General features: G+C 42.0%; 1 protein-coding gene across 8 annotated transcripts in view; it reads right to left on the reverse strand.

Moving 5' to 3' along the window:
- macrod1 (mono-ADP ribosylhydrolase 1) overlaps window positions 1-18,014 on the reverse strand; it is a 115,225-nt gene that overhangs the window by 90,831 nt on the left and 6,380 nt on the right. For all 8 annotated transcript variants that reach the window (XR_007892466.1, XR_007892467.1, XM_051649271.1 and 5 more), the window contains exon 3: window positions 11,926-12,036. Coding sequence is in view for 6 of the 8 variants with exons in the window: in XM_051649271.1 (XP_051505231.1) it covers window positions 11,926-12,036 (111 nt within the window). In the remaining 2 variants the exon portion in view is untranslated. The remainder of the gene's footprint in view (window positions 1-11,925; window positions 12,037-18,014) is intronic.

Genomic DNA, 18,014 nt, shown 5'->3' on the forward strand with positions numbered 1-18,014 from the left:
ACCTAACTCTCAGAAGTCGTCTCTGATGAACAGCATGCCTCCTTTCCCTGAAATTAACACATTAGGTTGTGGTGATGGGGGTGTGGTCATGTATCTGTCTGCGGGAGATTGAGAGCAGTAAGGCTCAATAACCTGGGTTATCATTATCTCTAACACCTGTTTCTTGTTGTAGTGATGGCGGAGGGAGACATAAAAAGGCGCACAAGGCGTCAGAGTAGCAGAGAGAGGCCAGAGAGAGACTGTTCCTGTGTGTGTGCGCAACAAGAATTGTCGACTCGTTTGTTTGTGATTACTTGGCCACTGAGTGCAGTTTTTGTTTAAGTTTTGTGAACGATGCTGAAGAGTAATAAAAAATACTCACGTTGACAGTTCGCTGCCTCCTGACTCCTTCCTTGCCCAGATTGCGAAACCTGCTACATTGGTGCCGAAACCCAGGAAAATTTTGAGAAAGTTAAGCGGTCATGGAATCTTCACCGCTGGACGAAGTCATCAAGTCCCTTGCCGGAATCCAGCAAAGTCAACATCAGGCCCTCATGAAGTTACACCTGGAGCAGGAACAGCATTTCCAACTCCTGCTCCAGGCTCAAGCGGAAGACCGGCAGGTATTCCGGAGCCTGATCAAAAGAGTGGGGGCTGCCGCTGTGACCCCGGAGACCCCACCACCAGTGACCCTCATCAAAATGGGGCCAGGTGATGATCCCGAGGCCTACCGAGACATCTATGAGAAGACCGCTGAGGTGTGGGAGTGGCCACCCGACCAGTGGACGGCCCACCTGTTACCGTTCCTCTCCGGGGAAGCACAACTAGCGGCCCAACAACTTCCTGCCGCCAGCCTCCTCGATTATCGAGATCTGAAGAAGGCCATCGTGCAACAGGTTGGCCGTAGTCCTGAACAGAGCCGCCAGCGTTTCAGGTCCCTGAAGTTCGGGAAACACGGCCGCCCATTTGCTTTTGCACAACAGCTCTGGTATACCTGCCAGAAATGGTTGCTGGCTGAGGGATCCCACGGCGCCATGGAGATCATCGACCTGGTGACACTGGAGCAATTCATCTCCCAAATTCCTTGGGGGTTGGCAGAGTGGGTCCAGTGCCACCGCCCGGCGTCGCTGGAGGAGGCTGTTTAGCTGGCTGAGGACTATATGGCAGCATTTCAGGGAGGCAGTGAACCAGAGACTCTTCCTTCTCTCTCTTCTCTCTCTCTCTCTCCCCTGCATCTCAACCCAAATTTACCACCTCAACCTCCTAAAATCGTGGAGGGAGGCGGTCCCTGTGGCCTTGGCGACGGTAGTCCCAGAGAGGGCGGAGTTTGGGCCGGAGGTGACTCTTAAACCTAATTCATTCACCCCGGTCCCGTGTGGAGACCACCTCTCACCATCGCAGCTCACGGACATGGCCAAGTTTCAAGCGGAATTCGCAGACGTGTTCTCGCCTCTCCCCGGTGCACAAACCTCATAGAACATCATATCGAGACCACCTCAGGGGTGGTGGTTCATAGCCGCCCCTATCGCCTTCCTGAACACAAGAAAAAGGTTGTTCAGGAAGAATTGGGGGCAATGCTCGAGATGGGCGTAATAGAAGAGTCGCATAGCGATTGGCCAGCCTGGTGGTTCTGGTACCTATGAGCGACGGGAAGGTTCGGTTCAGTGTAGACTATTACAAAGTGAAAGTGGTGTCCAAATTTGACGTGTACCCAACGCCTCGGATTGATGAGTTGCTTGATCAGTTGGGTGTGGCTCTTTTATTCGACACCGGACTTAACAAAGGGTTATTGGTAGATCCCTTTAACTCCAATCTCCCGAGAAAAAACTGCTTTTTCACCAATTCAGTTCAGCTTACACCAATTTGTGACCCTTCCGTTCGGTTTGTTCGGGGCCCCCGGCACATTCCAGCGTCTCATGAATAAAGTTCTCAGACCACATACAGCATATGCCGCCACGTATTTAGACTATATTATTACTTATAGTATTAATATCACGGCCAACCCAAAGAAGTGTGCAATTGGGCGGGTGGAAGTTCTGTATTTGGGGTTCCACTTGGGACACGGGCAGGTGTGTCCCCAGGTTAACAAAACCACAGTGATCATGGCCTGTCCGAGGCCCAAGACCAAAAAGGAGGTGAGACAGTTTCTGGGGCTGGCTGGCTACTACCGAAGGTTTGTGCCTAGTTACTCTTATGTCACCAGCCCGTTGACTGATCTTACTAGAAAGGCGGCCCCCAATCTGGTCCAGTGGATGGAGTCATGCCAACAGGCTTTCCAAAAACTAAAATCCGTGCTTTGTGGGGGGCCACTTTTACACGCTCTTAATTTCTCTCTCCACTTTATTTTGCAGATGGATGCATCTGACAGAGGACTGGGGGCGGTGCTCTCGCATGAGGTGGAGGAGCGACCAGTGCTGTACATTAGTCGTAAGCACTCGCTGAGAAAGACTAAGTACAGCACCATGGAGAAGGAGTGTCTAGCGATCAAGTGGGCTATCCTCACTCTCTACTACTACATGCTGGGGTGGGCCTTCACCCTCTGTTCAGATCACGCCTCACTCCAGTGGCTCCACCGCATGAAGGATACCAAAGCGAGGATCACTCGTTGGTACCTGGCATTTCAGCCATTCAAATTTGAGGTGATCCATAGACCAGGGGTGCAGATGGCTGTGGCTGACTTTCTCTCCAGAAATGGGGGAGGAGTTGGCAGGCCGGATGTTGCCCTGGTCTGAGTCGGGCGGTGGGGGTATTTGGCGATGGGGGCGTGGTCATGTATCTGTCTGCGGGAGAGAGAGAGCAGTAAGGCTCGTCACCTGGGTTATCATTATCTCCAACACCTGTTTCTTGTTGTAGTGATCGCGGAGGGAGACATAAAAATGCGCATGAGGTGAATAGCAGAGAGAGGCCAGAGAGAGACTGTTCCTGTGTGTGGGCGTAACAAGGATTGTTGACTCGTTTGTGTGTGATTACTTGGCCACTGAGTGCCCTTTTTGTTTAAGTTTTGTGAACGACACTGAAGAGTAATAAAAAAAATACGTTGACAGGTCACTGCCTCCTGACTCCTTCCTTGCTCAAATTGCGAACCTGCTACATAGGTCATTTAAGCTAATTAGACCGAGAGGAGACCAACAATTGCACATTCCTTCATAGGAGCTAAAGTGGTGATTGATTGTGAGAGAATGGTATAGGTGGGAGGCTTTTAACGAGGCCTGAAATAATTGCTACAGGGCTGCCATTCTGCAGACTCACTCTTTTTTTTTTTTTTAATCTGACACATCATTCATAACATTAAAGGTTTAGCAGCTGAGAGCTGATTTCTAAGCTTTGGGCATCAAATGGAATTCAATCAAAGCACTACATTCTGGAATTTCTGGATGTGCCAAAACATATTAACACTTCATATTCTTATTCATTGTTCATATTGATGTTCAAATCTTCTTTTTTTAAAGGAACACAAAATTGGTAAATTGGCTAAAACGCTGCATACAATGAAACAACATCGGACTGAACTGAAATTTTATACGCAACTAAGAGAGAATGAATTTATTAGGGTTGTATGTGTGACAACCAATAAGCTTGGTTTCCAATTAGCAACAATGTGGCATATGCTGAGAGATGCGAGACCTCTCAGTGTGAACTCATTTTAAATTCGCCTACGCTGGTGAGAGGGGTTTGAACCACCAGCGAAGGATGCTGAGCTTCATTTGCAACAGATAACAGATTTAATGGCTTATGCTCTTTGACAAATAAGCTGCATTTTCAGACCTATTTAGAGATGTCTACACATTTTACATACGCCTGTGCGGTGCTATCCACACTCCCTGCTAAAGCTGTGTGAATATCACAAGCTTTCTGTGAAAGGAAGACATATCAGTGTGAATTATGCAGGCAGAGAAACTAAAACTGCACAGCCAGAAATGCGGCATTGCTCCCTTCATTCTCATCCGCTGTCATGCCTCTCTCCTCTATCTGTCTGTGGGGCGATTTTTCTAACTGGGGGTTCAGATATAGTTCTGTGCAACATATCTTGGGGCTTTTTAGATTATTCTGCTGTCAGTCAAAAGAAGGAATTAAAAAATAACTTGAAACCTTTAGTCCAGTCACAGTGCCCCCCACTTTCTTTTGTTGCTTTTTTTAATAAAGAAATTCAATCAAATCTGTCCACGTTTTTTTAAGAAACTCAGATTTCCAAAATGTTCCATAATAATCTATTCTGCATGGCGTCACTCTTATCTGGAGATCTGTGCCTGGAATATCAGTTATCTGTGACTCGGAATGCTGACACTTATCCTTAATTCTCAAATTGATGCAATTCTAGATCATTGGAAAACAGTGCCTTCTTTCGCAGCAGTTTACAAGTCATAGCAACATAAAATTATTAAGTCTATTAAGGGTGCATTCAGTAGTTTGGAGCCAATTTAAAACGTTTTACACATTAAAAAATTAACTGAGTTTTTGTGAAGTTTAATCCGAATGGTGTACACTCACGAGATGAAGACTGTACTCATAATAGTTTTATATAAAAAAGTGTTTTATTCTACATGTTGCGGGCCATGTTTCGAAATGTTGAAATCATATGACCCGCGGTGTTTTACTAAATGTCGAAGAAGAGAATCCTCGTGCTAATTGGCTGCCGCCTGTGTAGATAGATACGCTTGGCTATGCTTAGAACAGTGTTGTTTGGTGACACAAAGAGCGAAAAGAATCAGAATGAGCTTTATTGTCAAGTATGCTGACACACACAAGGAATTTGGGTAACACTTTATTTTGATGGTCCCAAATAGATATTTAACTGACTATTAGTGACTTATCAACTGGCTTGCTATAGCTAGTAAACAGTGTTTCAACAATGTTCAGAAGACTTTCAATAGACTGTATAACAGCACAAAAATAACAGCTTATCGACTGACATGCTATAGGTAGTAAACAGTGTTTCATCAAACATTTAGTAGACTTTCAGTAGCCTGTATATAGATCTTTATTAATGACCTTTTAATGAACTAATGTTCTCAACAATAATGTAAGTAGGTCATTAATAGAGATCTATATACATACTGGTGAAAGTCTACTGAATGTTTGTTGAAACACTGTTTACTAGCTATAGCAAGTCAGTTGATAAATGTAAGTAGGTCATTAATAAAGATCTATATACAGGCTACTGATTGTCTACTGAATGTTTGCTGAAACACTGTTTACTAGCTATAGCAAGCCAGTTGATAAGTCACTTACAGTCAGTTAAATATCTATTTGGGACCATCAAAATAAAGTGTTACCAGAATTTGTCATGGTGACAGAACACAATGGAACATACTTATTTATCGTGCTTTAGCAGCGGAGACAATGGGAGATCCAGTAGCTGTACTGCCGAAAAAGCAAAAAAAGGTCTGAAGCAACTTGCTTCAAGCAAGAAGACAGAAAACGGTAACGGTAAGGCATCTACGTCTTCATTAGTTTAGTGCAAAGTAGCTTGGCACAGCGATTGTTGTGGATTTTGTGTAAACCATGTGTAACAGGGTAACTTTCAGTGGAAAGGAGAACAGGGAAGTGAGGTTACCAGGTTCAGGTATGCATTTCATTTGGCCACCTTGATGCTTACAGTTTCACAAATTCAACAGTCTCACAGGCACGGAGTTATTTAAACACATCAGCTTCACAGGCACATAGTTACTTAAACACTTTAGCTTCACAAACACAATAAACACAACAGGTTCTGTAGCACCGTGGCCTTCCTTGTGCCAGTCTCTCTCTCTCTCTCAGTTGCTGGTGGCGTGGCTTTTTATATGCCGCTCTCCCCCTGCTCACTGGAATTAGAGACAGGTGTTAAACATAATCTAGCTCAGGTGCAAGCGCCCTTACCGCTTTCTCTCTCTCCGGATGGACACTTGAACACGCCCCTGCTGCCACACCATGACGGTTGCTTGGAAATAAAACGAGTTCTTCAAATACAGTATTCATGGACATGTTAAATTTGATCATCAAAAACAATTCTAATCTTTCCTTTACCATAATATTCTGTATCGCTAGATAATTGAGGTTTATTTTACGCTAAGCAGTTCTCTAATAAAGGTAATAACTGTCTATAGAAATAACGTGAATCATTGACAGTCTCCAAAGATTATTGATATGAGGGACAAGAATAATCTGTCCTTAACAGAAGAAGCATGTTGACTTGATTTCTGATGTTTGTTTTTAGGCAAAGCAATTATATTATAGGAGAAATAAATAACTTTAGAAATTACCTCAAATGCAGACATTTTCCAGATGCAAATGATATTCCAAAGCTGATGGGGGCAGCAGAAACGATCATGCTGATCCACGTCGAAAGGTGGCAGTAGTGTCTAACACCACTGTAGCATCGGTACTTAAAGTACACAAAGAAAAGCAATGCTAACGCTAGATAGAGAACTACTGAATGCCCCTTTAAGCATATGACTGGTGTTAAACAGGTAAGACAACATGGTGGAAGGCATAGATCCATAAGGATCTGAATGAAACACGTTTGCCACTAAAATGATCAGTTCCAAGGCCAACTTCACGAAACCCAACAATCCCAATTGTCGGTAAATCAAACTCTTAGAAGCTACACCTAGTGGCAGTGGATCTCATACTGTACCAAGTGAAACCAAACTGAGAATAGCAATTACGTCAAGCAATTGCACCTAGCAGAAACTCTCAGAAGTCGTCCCTGATGAACTGCATGCCTCCTTTCCCTGCATTTACCACATTAGGTCAATTAAGCTAATTAGACCAAGAGGAGACCAACAATCGCACATTCCTTCATTGGAGCTAAAGTGGCGATTGATTGTGAGAGAATGGTATAGGTGGGAGGCTTTTAATGAGGCCTGAAATAATTGCTATGGGGTTGCCGTTCTGCAAACTCAGTTTTTTTTTTTTTTTTTATCTGACACATCATTCATAACATTAAAGGTTTAGCAGCTGAGAGCTGATTTCTAAGCTTTGGGCATCAAACGGAATTCAATCAAAGCACCACATTCTGGAATTTCTGGACGTGCCAAAACATATTAACACCTCATTTTCTTATTCATTGTTCATATTGATGTTCAAATCTTCTTTTTTAAAGGAACACAAAATAGGCAAATTGGCTAAAACACTACATACAAAGAAAAGCCATAAGACTGAATTGAAATTTTATGTCTCAACTCGTATCTCTGCCTGCCTCTCGGACAATTCGCCCTGGATGAAGGGACACCTTCAGCTCAAACTTGTAAAGGCAGAACTCCTCGTGATCCCAGCCAATCCATCTGTTGACCACAACCTCACTATTCATCTTGGTTCAACTAAACTAACACCAACCAGAACAGCTCGGAACCTGGGAGTGGTGGTAGATGACCAGCTTAATTTTACCACCACCATCTCATCAACCGCTCGGTCTTGCAGATTCGCGCTCTACAACATCAGGAAAATCAGACCTTTTCTGTCTGAATATGCTGCACAGCTTCTGGTCCAAGCTCTGGTCATTTCAAGACTGGACTACTGTAATGCTTTGTTGGCTGGCCTCCCAGCTAACACAATTAAGCCACTGCAGATGGTCCAGAATGCAGCAGCACGTCTGGTCTTCAATCAGCCAAAAAGGGCTCATGTCACCCCACTCTTGATTTCACTTCACTGGCTACCTGTAGCTGCCTGCATCAAATTCAGGGCTTTGACTCTGGCCTTCAGGACAACCAATGGAACCGCACCCTCTTACTTCAATTCACTTCTTCAGGTCTATGCTCAAACTCGCTCTCTGTGGTATATGAACAAGCAACACCGGGTGGTCCCATCACAAAGAGGCTCTAAGTATACTTCACGATCGGTCACTTTCTCTGCTCCTCTGTGGTGGAATGAACTTCCAACCTCCACACGATCTGCTGTTACCTTCTCAACATTTAAGAACTAGCTGAAAACACATCTGTTCTGCGAGCACTTAACCAATCCACACTAATTGTTCTTACTACTGCACTTAAGCTGCACTTAATGTAAAAAAATAAAAATCCTTGTCTGTCTCTTTCTTCTGTGCTAGCATATTTACTACTCCAGCCACTCTGAGAACTTGGCAGTCCTATACTGCAGATGTTGTTAAACTTTGTATGACAAATTGCTTGCTATGTGTCTCATTTGTAAGTCGCTTTGGATAAAAGCATCTGCTAAATGACTAAATGTAAATGTAATTCCCATTAGATAATTAATAAACACGGAGGGCAAACTGTAGCAAACAAAATTTGTCTCAGTGGGCAAACATTCCATATAATCTTCAAGAGTAAAACGTCCTAAATCTTTTCCAAATATTAACGTTTCATTCTTTTTTCTTTACTTTTTCTGTCACATGACAAACAAGGGCATATGGTTTCCTCTCGCAAACTCAATCACAATAGACTATTCACAATGTAATTCATCTTAATAAACCAATATAAGACAGTATATCCTCTCCCACTAACTAGATGAATGGGTGGATTGACGGAGGGATGGATGGTGGCGTAAAAAGGACATTTATCCCTCCCTCCACCCCTGCTATCGGAAGGACAGTTCTTAAGTGCTTGTGGATTTTATGTTTACTGTGTTTTATAGGGCAGATCCAGGAGCCAAGAGCTGTAAAATGTTGTGAGAGTTAGGAGAGAGAGGACAGGGGGTGGAGGCAATGTTACTGTAAATCCAATCTTTATTGAGAACGACAAACAAACAGTCCTCAATGCTCCAGCCCACCTCTCCATCAATTTCCCCCATTGACTGATTCATTTCTTAGCGAAGTTACAAAGAAAGTGTGTTTGTGTGTTTTTGCTCAGTTCTACTGTTGTTTCAATCTGACCTTTCTAACTGTCTGGTCAGCACGGACAGTGGTATTGTCAAATATGACATTTTCATCCTTAAATACACATGAAAACATAATGATACCTATGGAGTTCCTATTGGTTTCATTTTAAGGTATACCATAAATTATAAAAGCACATACTGAGAGGTCATACTTAAAACATTGTGGCAGCTTTGATATGGGGTGGAATGGAAACAATCTCAAAGATAAGCCTTTGGGCAATACAATAAAACTGACCCAATTTTCTTCCCTATTATGAATGTTTCAGCCTGATCTCAAGAAAATTCTGTAACTGTGCTGACATTTTTGCAAAATGATATTACGTGGTTCCTTACACCAGTGGTTCTTAAACCTGTCCTGGAGGACCCTCAACACTACACATTTTTGATGTCTCCTCAATCAAACACACCTGATTCAACTCATCAGCTCATTAGTGGAGACTCCAATGCTTTGTTTACACAGGTAGAAAAAAATCTGACTCAAATCCGTTTAAGTTTTTATAGTCTGAACAGGACAAAAACACAAAAATCAGATTTTTAAATACATTCGTATGTGGTTTGGAATCCAATAAAAATAAGATTTTTCTTAATGCGACTCAGTCTGAACAGTTAGATCGGATTTTTATGTAATTTTTTTCGGCATTCACTGTGCGCGACAGATTGTTTCGTTGAGAAGACATGTACTGCTTTCCAAGCATATAGAGACAATTTTTCACAATCCAATAATTTACCAATGGATAAAATCAAGTCAAGTTAGAAGTACTAAAAAAATTTGAGGTATTCAGTTACATAACATTTTTTAAGTTAATAAATTGCAAGTTTAAGTAGGAGGAAATGTAAGATTTTGATTTTGTACTAGTAATGCGTGTTGATTGCTCTTAACATGAAATATTGAGTAAGCTTACTCGTACAATTTGATGGTACTTAAAATTTAACTCTTTAGCTGAATTTAAAATTGACATGTGACTACAACTTATACACTTCAAGTAGAGGAAACCTAGCCAGTCCTAGTTAAAACTAGCTAACAAAATAAATGTTAACATGCTGAATGTAAATTGTGTGGTAACCCTATGCTCTGACTTATACAGCAATCGTCCAAATGGTGAAGCAATAAATGTACCTGTCCTCAAACTCCACTCTTCACCGTTATGGTAACCCCCAAAACTCAAACTCAAACTTAACAGAAACTCTTCTGAATAACACAACAAAACATTAAACACTAAACACTTAATTTTAAGTGTTATTTAAGTGTTAATTTTAACATTTACTCATGCATGCAAAGCATGCTGGGAAACATAAAAGCCCTGCCCTGTTTCAGTTAAATTTCAGTTCCTGTAAATTTAAAGAGACAAGTTCATTAAATTCAAAACAATAAAACAATTCAGGTTACTTAAACGTTGTCAGTTTCGTGAACTCAAAAGAAAGAGAAAGTTCTAAATACTCATCAAGGTTAATTTATTTAAACTAATTACGATGATTTAATTTTTCTCTACTCAAAACAATTAATTATTTTGAGCATTGGGGTTTACAGTGCACCCAACACTTATTTCTATTTCGCTCTGAAATACATCACATTACAGAAGTTAAATGTAATGCACTTGAGTCATACTTGCAAGATCTATAAAGCAACATGCTATAAAGGTACCATCATTTTAGATTGTGTGTTTGCACTCGGGTACTTTGGTGAGGTGCACATTTAACAGTCCAGGGAAGTTAATTCCAACCTCCAAATTAATGACCTGAGGACAGTCTCTTAAACCTTACGCTTTTCCACTGAGACCTACGGCCAGTCGATCAATGCGTCTACTGGGAGAGATGACTCTCTCTCTTTCTCTCTTTCCCATTCACCACTCTTATTAGGCCTTACAGTTTCTTTGTCTCTCATGTTCACTTCTTCTCATGCTGCATCTAATCTGTCTGCAATGAGCCTTAAAACTGAACTCCATTAGGCCGACTAGAAGCAAGCGTAACATCCTATGTGGTAATACCTTCAAGATTGCGAAAAACATTAAACAGTCATTGCTTTGCTTTATGGCAGCTTAGAGGTGATAATGGAGAAAAACCCTGTGCACCAAAAAAATAGAATATTTTGACTCTGAATGCAGTATATTAATTGTGAGATTAGTTTCATGACCTACAATAAAGGAGCTATAGACTTATGGTCCACAGTGCATTCCTCCTTACCTCTTTACTGAGACTTTTTAGTGATGCTTTGCAGTGCCTTCTTAGTGCTCAACTTGTTTCTTTTACTATTTATGGAAGCAATTGTAAGAAAAAACACAATATATGCAATTTTTTAAAGTCACTTTGTTCTGCATCTGCCAAGAACACACACTTATTAAAAAAAAAAAAAAAAAAAAAAGATTGGCTTACTGGATACAACACACACAGAGCAGCTCTACCTCCACCTAGTGACGTGCCCTACCAACTTGTAAACAGTTACCTGCTCTTTCTAAATTTCGATATTATTGAAATGGCACTGAACACTTGGAAAATGGGTTGAAATGAGTTTGTTTTTAATTTTTATTATTATTTTGTTCCATAAAGCTCTTGTTGAGTGCACAGGCTCTCTAAACTCAGATGGACATTCTCTGTTGCAACCAGGGAAGGTCAAAGGTTCATTGCCTTAATTCAATGGTCCCCAACCCTGTTCTTGGAGGCCCCCTAACACTACACATTTTGGATATCTCCCTAATCAAACACACCTGATTCAACTCATTAGCTTGTTAGTAGAGACTCTACAAACTGAATTGGGTGTGTCAGGAAAGGGAGATATACAAAATGCGCAGTGTTGGGGGGCCTCCAGGAACAGGGTTGGGAACCACTGCCTTAATATATAGGTCAGCATTAATTTAGACAGAACTGGGCCACAAACAAGCCTGAGATCAAGTATGCAACATCTTCCACCATTTTAAACAAAAAGTGAACCATAACGAATCTTGTAATAATGAAAAAAATAAAATAAAAATTAAATGGAAAAAAAAACACCTCTCAAGAATAAACTGCTGAATCAGTATTTGAAATTTATGATATATGGCATTGCTACAAGCATTCTCAAGAAACTGTAAAATATCTCCTGGCAGACAAAGTCAGCCAGGTAAATGTAGACAATTAATTTTCCTGCACTGTGACTCTCACCTGCATTGGCAATCGCATCAATCTCCAGTTTTGTGATGTCACCACAGAAGAGGGATATTTTCTTGTTCAGCTCTTCGTTGGGTTTGTAGTGAGGTGTATAAGAGGAGCTCCCTAAACAGTAATGTTCACAATGTAATTAACATACCTTTACTATATGTAATCAACATCAACAGCATTAAAATGTAATTACACAAAACAACCCTAATAGTAAGCTATGCATCAACAATCTATTCATGTCTACATCCTTCTAATATATCTACAGATTTGAAAAAAAGCTATGGGTTGGGAGTCGCATGGCGCCATGCGAGGGTCGGACGTGTGAACGAGCTCTGTGCACTTTGCTAGTTTTAATACTTGTCATAAACTAGTGAGATTCGATACACTCTGATTATTAACTGTTTTAGGTAGACAATATGTCAAAGAACTCAAAATCCTCGGGCTCTGGAGACATTAAAAGACACTTACGTGCTCAAGCTGAAGCCCCTGAGCTGCAGGCCGAAAGCCCGGGACTCAATTTGTCCAGTGAGGTGAAAGAGATTCAGCGTCAACTGTTGAACATGTCGGCAATGCCGATGAAGGTCGTTGCAGACATGGAGGATCTTGCAGTAATACGTCAATCGATCACTGCCATGGAGACGAAATTCACTGAGATGGTTACAAGAATGGCGGATGTTGAGAAACGGATCGACAATCTGGAGTCATCGGAGAGGGAATTAGCTGCTAATCCACTAGCGACCAAGGCAGACTTGGAGTGCGTCTGGGAAAAGTTGGAAGACCTTGAGAATCGTAACCGGCAAAACAACGTCCGAATTGTTGGAATTTCTGAGGACGAAGAAGGCTGAGATATGGTGAATTTCCTAGACGGGCTCTTTCCGAGTCTGCTCGACATAACAGGCCATAAGCTGGAAATCGAGCGAGCTCACAGAGTTCCGGCTTGTAGATCTGCAGAAGGAGACAGCCCCCGATCAATTCTGGCCAAATGTCTGAGATCATCCAATAAAGATCTCATGTTACGCGAGGCGAGGAGTAAAGGAAGGCTTTCTTGGAAGAACCACAGCATTTTCTTGTTCCCAGACTTTGCGAATTCGACAAGAGTGAAATATGATCGATTCAAGGAATGCAAGAAACTCTTACGGAAGGTCGCTTTTGCACTGTTGTTCCTGGCCAAATTGAGAATAGATACTAAGGATGGCCACAAAATATTTACATGCCCACAGCAAGCGATGTTCTTCATAAAGTCAATGGAATGAGTAAGTCATTGTGTGATACTCTCTATGCAGCCGAGTGGGCCTGAATCACTGAACATTCACGTGACTGTCCGAGGAAACTGAGCGCCTTTTTTCTTTCTTTTTGTGCTGGTTCCGCCAAGCAGCTGGAGTTTGTTTTGTGGAATAACACTCCTTCGGGACAGTTTGTGGATGAATCTGCACGTTCTTTGTGCTTATGCCTCCTATTGGTTGGAGTTTGTTTTGTGGAATATTTCTTGCAAAACACTGGAATGATTAGGGCATTTGTTACACTCATGTAACAGCCGGGTGGGCATGACTCACTGAACATTCACTTGACTGTCTGAGGAAACTGAGCGCCTTTTTTGTTTCTTTTTGTACTGGTTCCGCCTAGCGGCTGGAGTTTGTTTTGTGGAGGAACACACCTTCGGGACAGTTATGTGGATGAATCTACACGTTCTTTGTGCTTATGCCTCCTATTGGCTGGAGTTTGTTTTATAGATTATTACATTTCTGTCTCACAAAATTTGTATAGAAGCACCGGACTTGAGCAATCCGTTCGGCAGAGTTATCGTGGGGACTCTCGTAGGCGTACATGGACTGTTTGAGTTTAGAGGGATGGATACCAGTTGGCGCTGTCGTGCATGAGGTTAATGCGCATGCTTTTCTTTTTTCTGTGATTTTTGTTCGGGGGGATGTTCGGGGTTTGATTATTGCACTAATGTTGGAATGTGGTCGTTATAATTGTATTTTTGACACACAATCTATTTTTTCTAATATGTCAGATGTTAATATGAGTGGATTGTCTCTCTCCATGTGGAATGTGAATGGGTTGGGGCACCCCATAAAAAGAAGGAAGGTTATTTCTTTTTTTAAACGTAAGAAATATGATAGTGTTTCTTCAAGAAATGCATCTTTCCCCACAGGAAGCTGAAAAATTTGGGAAGATATGGGGTGGACATGTTTTCTTTAGTGCTGGCTCAAGTAAGAGCAGGGGAGTCATTACATTGATAAGTAAGCATCTACAATTCAAATGTCTCAAACAGATTAAAGATAAATTAGGAAGAGTCATTATTGTTTTAGCAGAAATTCAGGAGCAAAGGTTGATTTGGCTAATATTTACACACCTAACGCTGATGATCAGGGCTTTTTTATAAATCTTGAAGGGATGTTGCAAGCCGCTGGCACCCCTCATGATATAATATTGGGAGGAGACTTTAATCTTTTGATGGACTCAGTCCTTGATCATAGTGAAGCAAAATTGTGTAAGCCCCCAAGAGCAACACTGATGCTTCACAGGATGTGTACAAATCTTGGTCTTGCAGATATTTGGCGACTTTTGAACCCATCTGGTAGGGACTATACATTTTTTTCATCAGTCCATAAGATTTATTCTAGAATATAATTTTTTTTTATATCTAAGTCCCTCATTTCATCTGTTGTTGATTGTTCTATTGGAAACATCTTAGTCTCAGATCACGCCCTGGTGAGTTTAGAGGTGTTGCCAAATACGGAGAAAAAGAAATCATATAGTTGGCACCTTAATGTATCTCTGTTGCAAAATCCTGATTTCCAACAAATGTTAAAGACTGAAATCAGTGTTTATATGGAGACCAACTGGTCTTTAGTATCTTCTGTGGGTGTGGCTTGGGAGGCACTTAAGGCAGTTCTTAGGGGACGGATCATACAGTATGCCTCATTCATCAAAAAATCCAAAGCATGAGAACTTGTGGAGTTGGAAGGAAATATTAAAAGTGCTGAGGCAGAGCTGAAGCACTGAATGTCATCTGATGGCCTCAGAGAATTGACCTGATTGAAATACAGATATAATACTATTTTGTCACGGAAAGTGGAGTTTTGGCTATTCAGGGCCAAATACTTTGAGTCAGGGGACAAAGCAGAGAAGCTTTTGGCTAGATATATAAAGCAGAGAGAGTCTTTTTCTGCCATTCCCTCAGTGAAATCTGCTGGTGCTGAAATTTTTACCTCGGCCATTGATATTAATAATGCTTTTAAAGAGTTCTATCTTGATCTTTATAGTTCCATGTCTTCGTCTACTGATGACGATATTAGAAATTTTGTGGAACCATTAGAACTCCCTAAATTGACGACTGAGCAAAAAACTTCTCTTGATTCTGAGATAAACTTGGAGGAGCTTGACGAGGTAATTAAGTCCTTACCTACAGACAAGGCTCCTGAGGCAGATGGTTTTGCCGCTGAGTTTTCTAGATCTTATGCTACAGAACTGGCTCCACTTTTGCTAGAAGTTTATACTGAATCATTAAATAAAAGGAAAGCTTCCCCCAACCATGACACAAGCCCGGATCAGTCTGATTCTTAAAAAGGACAAAGATCCAAGCGAGTGTAAAAGTTACCGTCCACTTTCCCTGATCCAGCTAGATGTAAAAATTTTGTCAAAACTTTTGGCTAACCGATTAAGTTATGACATCTCTTATTCATATAGATCAGGTGGGGTAACATTAGGTGTTTCATCAATATCATGTGGTCAGTGGCAAATGATCAGACTCCGGTCGCTGCCATCTCACTTGACGCCAAAAAGGCATTTGATATGGTAGAATGGGATTATTTTTTTAAGATTTTTGTAATGTATGGGTTCAGGAGTACATTTATTGGTTGGATTAAGTTACTTTATATACACCCTGTAGCAGCGGTACAAACAAATGGATTAATTTCAGATTATTTTACTCTGAATAGGGGCACCCGGCAGGGTTGCCCTCTTTCCCCATTATTGTTCTGTCTTGCCCTGGAACCATTAGCAGCCACGATAAGAAAGGAGGATGATTTTCCAGGGGTGACAGCGGGAGGCATGGCGCATAAGCTTCTGCTTTACGCAGATGATATTTTATTATTTGTCTCTGACCCTACTAGCTCTATGCCTTGCCTCCATAAGGTCCCAGGATACAAAGTCAATTGGTCTAAATCCGAAGCTTTGGCTCTGACAGCGTACTGTCCAGTACCGGCTTTCCAGCCAGGCACCTTCCAATGGCCAAACAGGGCATTAAGTATTTGGAGATTTTATTCCCAGCAAATTTGTCTGATTTAGTTAGTGTTCATTTTGACCCTTTAATAAAAAAGTTCACGCGATGTGGGCAGGTGGGCTTCATTACATTTTTCGATGACTGGGAAGGTTAATGTTATTAAAATGAATTGTATTCCAAAATTTAACTACCTGCTACAATCTCTCCCTATAGATGTCCCCCTCTCTTATTTCAAGCAATTTGATAGCATAGCGAAGTCCTTCATTTGGAATGGTAAGCGTCCCAGATGGCATTTCAATAAGTTACATAGGCTGATTGACAAAGGTGGGCTAGGCCTACACAAGATGTTTTTTTATTACTATGCGTTCAGTCTCAGACATTTGGCTCATTGGTCTCTTCCACCTGAGAGAGCCCCTCCCTGGTTTGGTACTGAACAGGAAGTTCTTGCCCCTATTTCGCCATTGCAAAGCCTCTCTATCAAACTAATCGGAGAAGTTAAGTTACACCCCATTATTTCGCATGTGCATTCGGTATGGACAAAAGTGTCCAGAATGTTTAAATCGGACATTTAATTAAATGCTGCCTCTAGCATATGGCAGAACCCAAAATTATGTATCAGTAAGTCCCCTTTCTGCTGGTCAGAGTGGATTGGGAGGGGGGTTACTACACTCAGTGATCTATATGAGAGTAGAGTGTTGAGATCGTTTGAGAATCTGGTTCAACATTTTGGGATCCCCAGATCTCAGTTTTATAGGTATTTACAACTGCGCCACCTGCTTTGTACTGTTTTTGGGAGTAGCACACGCCCCCCTAAAGCGGCAGATGCTCTGGGAGAGGTGATTACTGCTTTTGGAAAAGGTCATGAGGCATCAGTGTATTACTCCCTGTTAATTAAGAGTTTGGGGGATGGAGCTTTAACCTCTCTTAAGAGAGTATGGGAGAAAGACTTCAACTTGGTATTGGAGGAAGGAGTGTGGGCTAGGATTCTTAAAAACATTAAGTCTGCATCTAGAGATGCAAAGGTGTGTCTTATGCAATTCAAAATTGTGCATAGATTCTATTGGACCCACTCTAGATTGTATAGGCTTGGTCTTAAAGACACACCTACCTGCTGGCGATGCCAATCAGAGGATGGAGACATGGCCCATATTTTTTGGTGGTGTGTTGAGATCCAGAAATTGGATTGGATTTGGAAATTACAGCGGCAACCCCGAATGAGAACCACTGGCCCCGAGCACGTCAAGTGGTGGAAACTACCCGAACACAAGCAACAACTCTCAGCGGCCTTTCGATCATTCAATATTAACCTCGACCAGCAAATCGAAGGGCTCTGGGGCGATATCACCTCCCACATCCATGACGCTGCTTCGGGCATTCTCGGATGGACAAAGCCAGGGTAGCGATTCATGGACAAACATTCTGGTGGTGGGGTGAAGAGGTCCAGACGGAAATCAAGGCCAAGAAGATGGCGTACAAGACATGGCATCGCACACATCTGGATGCCGACCTCCAACATTATCGGACACTTAAGTTGGCCACGAGACGGGCTGTGGCCAAGGCGAAGGCTAAGTACTACGATGAATTGTATGAGCGACTAGGCACACCCGAAGGGGAGAAGATGATCTATCGCATTGCTAACTCGCGTCACCGGTTGACCCAAGCCATCAGCCAAGTTATGCACATCAAGAATGCAGATGGGCAAGTCCTACGGGACCCTCCTGCCATACTTGCCCGTTGGAGCAAATACTTCACCTCCATCTCAATTGAAGAGTTCCCGCACCCATCTATTCCCAGCTCCGATCCCATCCCTGGATCTGTACCTCCAGTCACCGCCTCTGAAGTCGCGAAAGCTGTGAAGAGAATG

The sequence above is a fragment of the Myxocyprinus asiaticus genome, chromosome 22, assembly GCF_019703515.2.
Source record: "Myxocyprinus asiaticus isolate MX2 ecotype Aquarium Trade chromosome 22, UBuf_Myxa_2, whole genome shotgun sequence".
Taxonomy (NCBI): Eukaryota; Metazoa; Chordata; class Actinopteri; order Cypriniformes; family Catostomidae; genus Myxocyprinus; species Myxocyprinus asiaticus.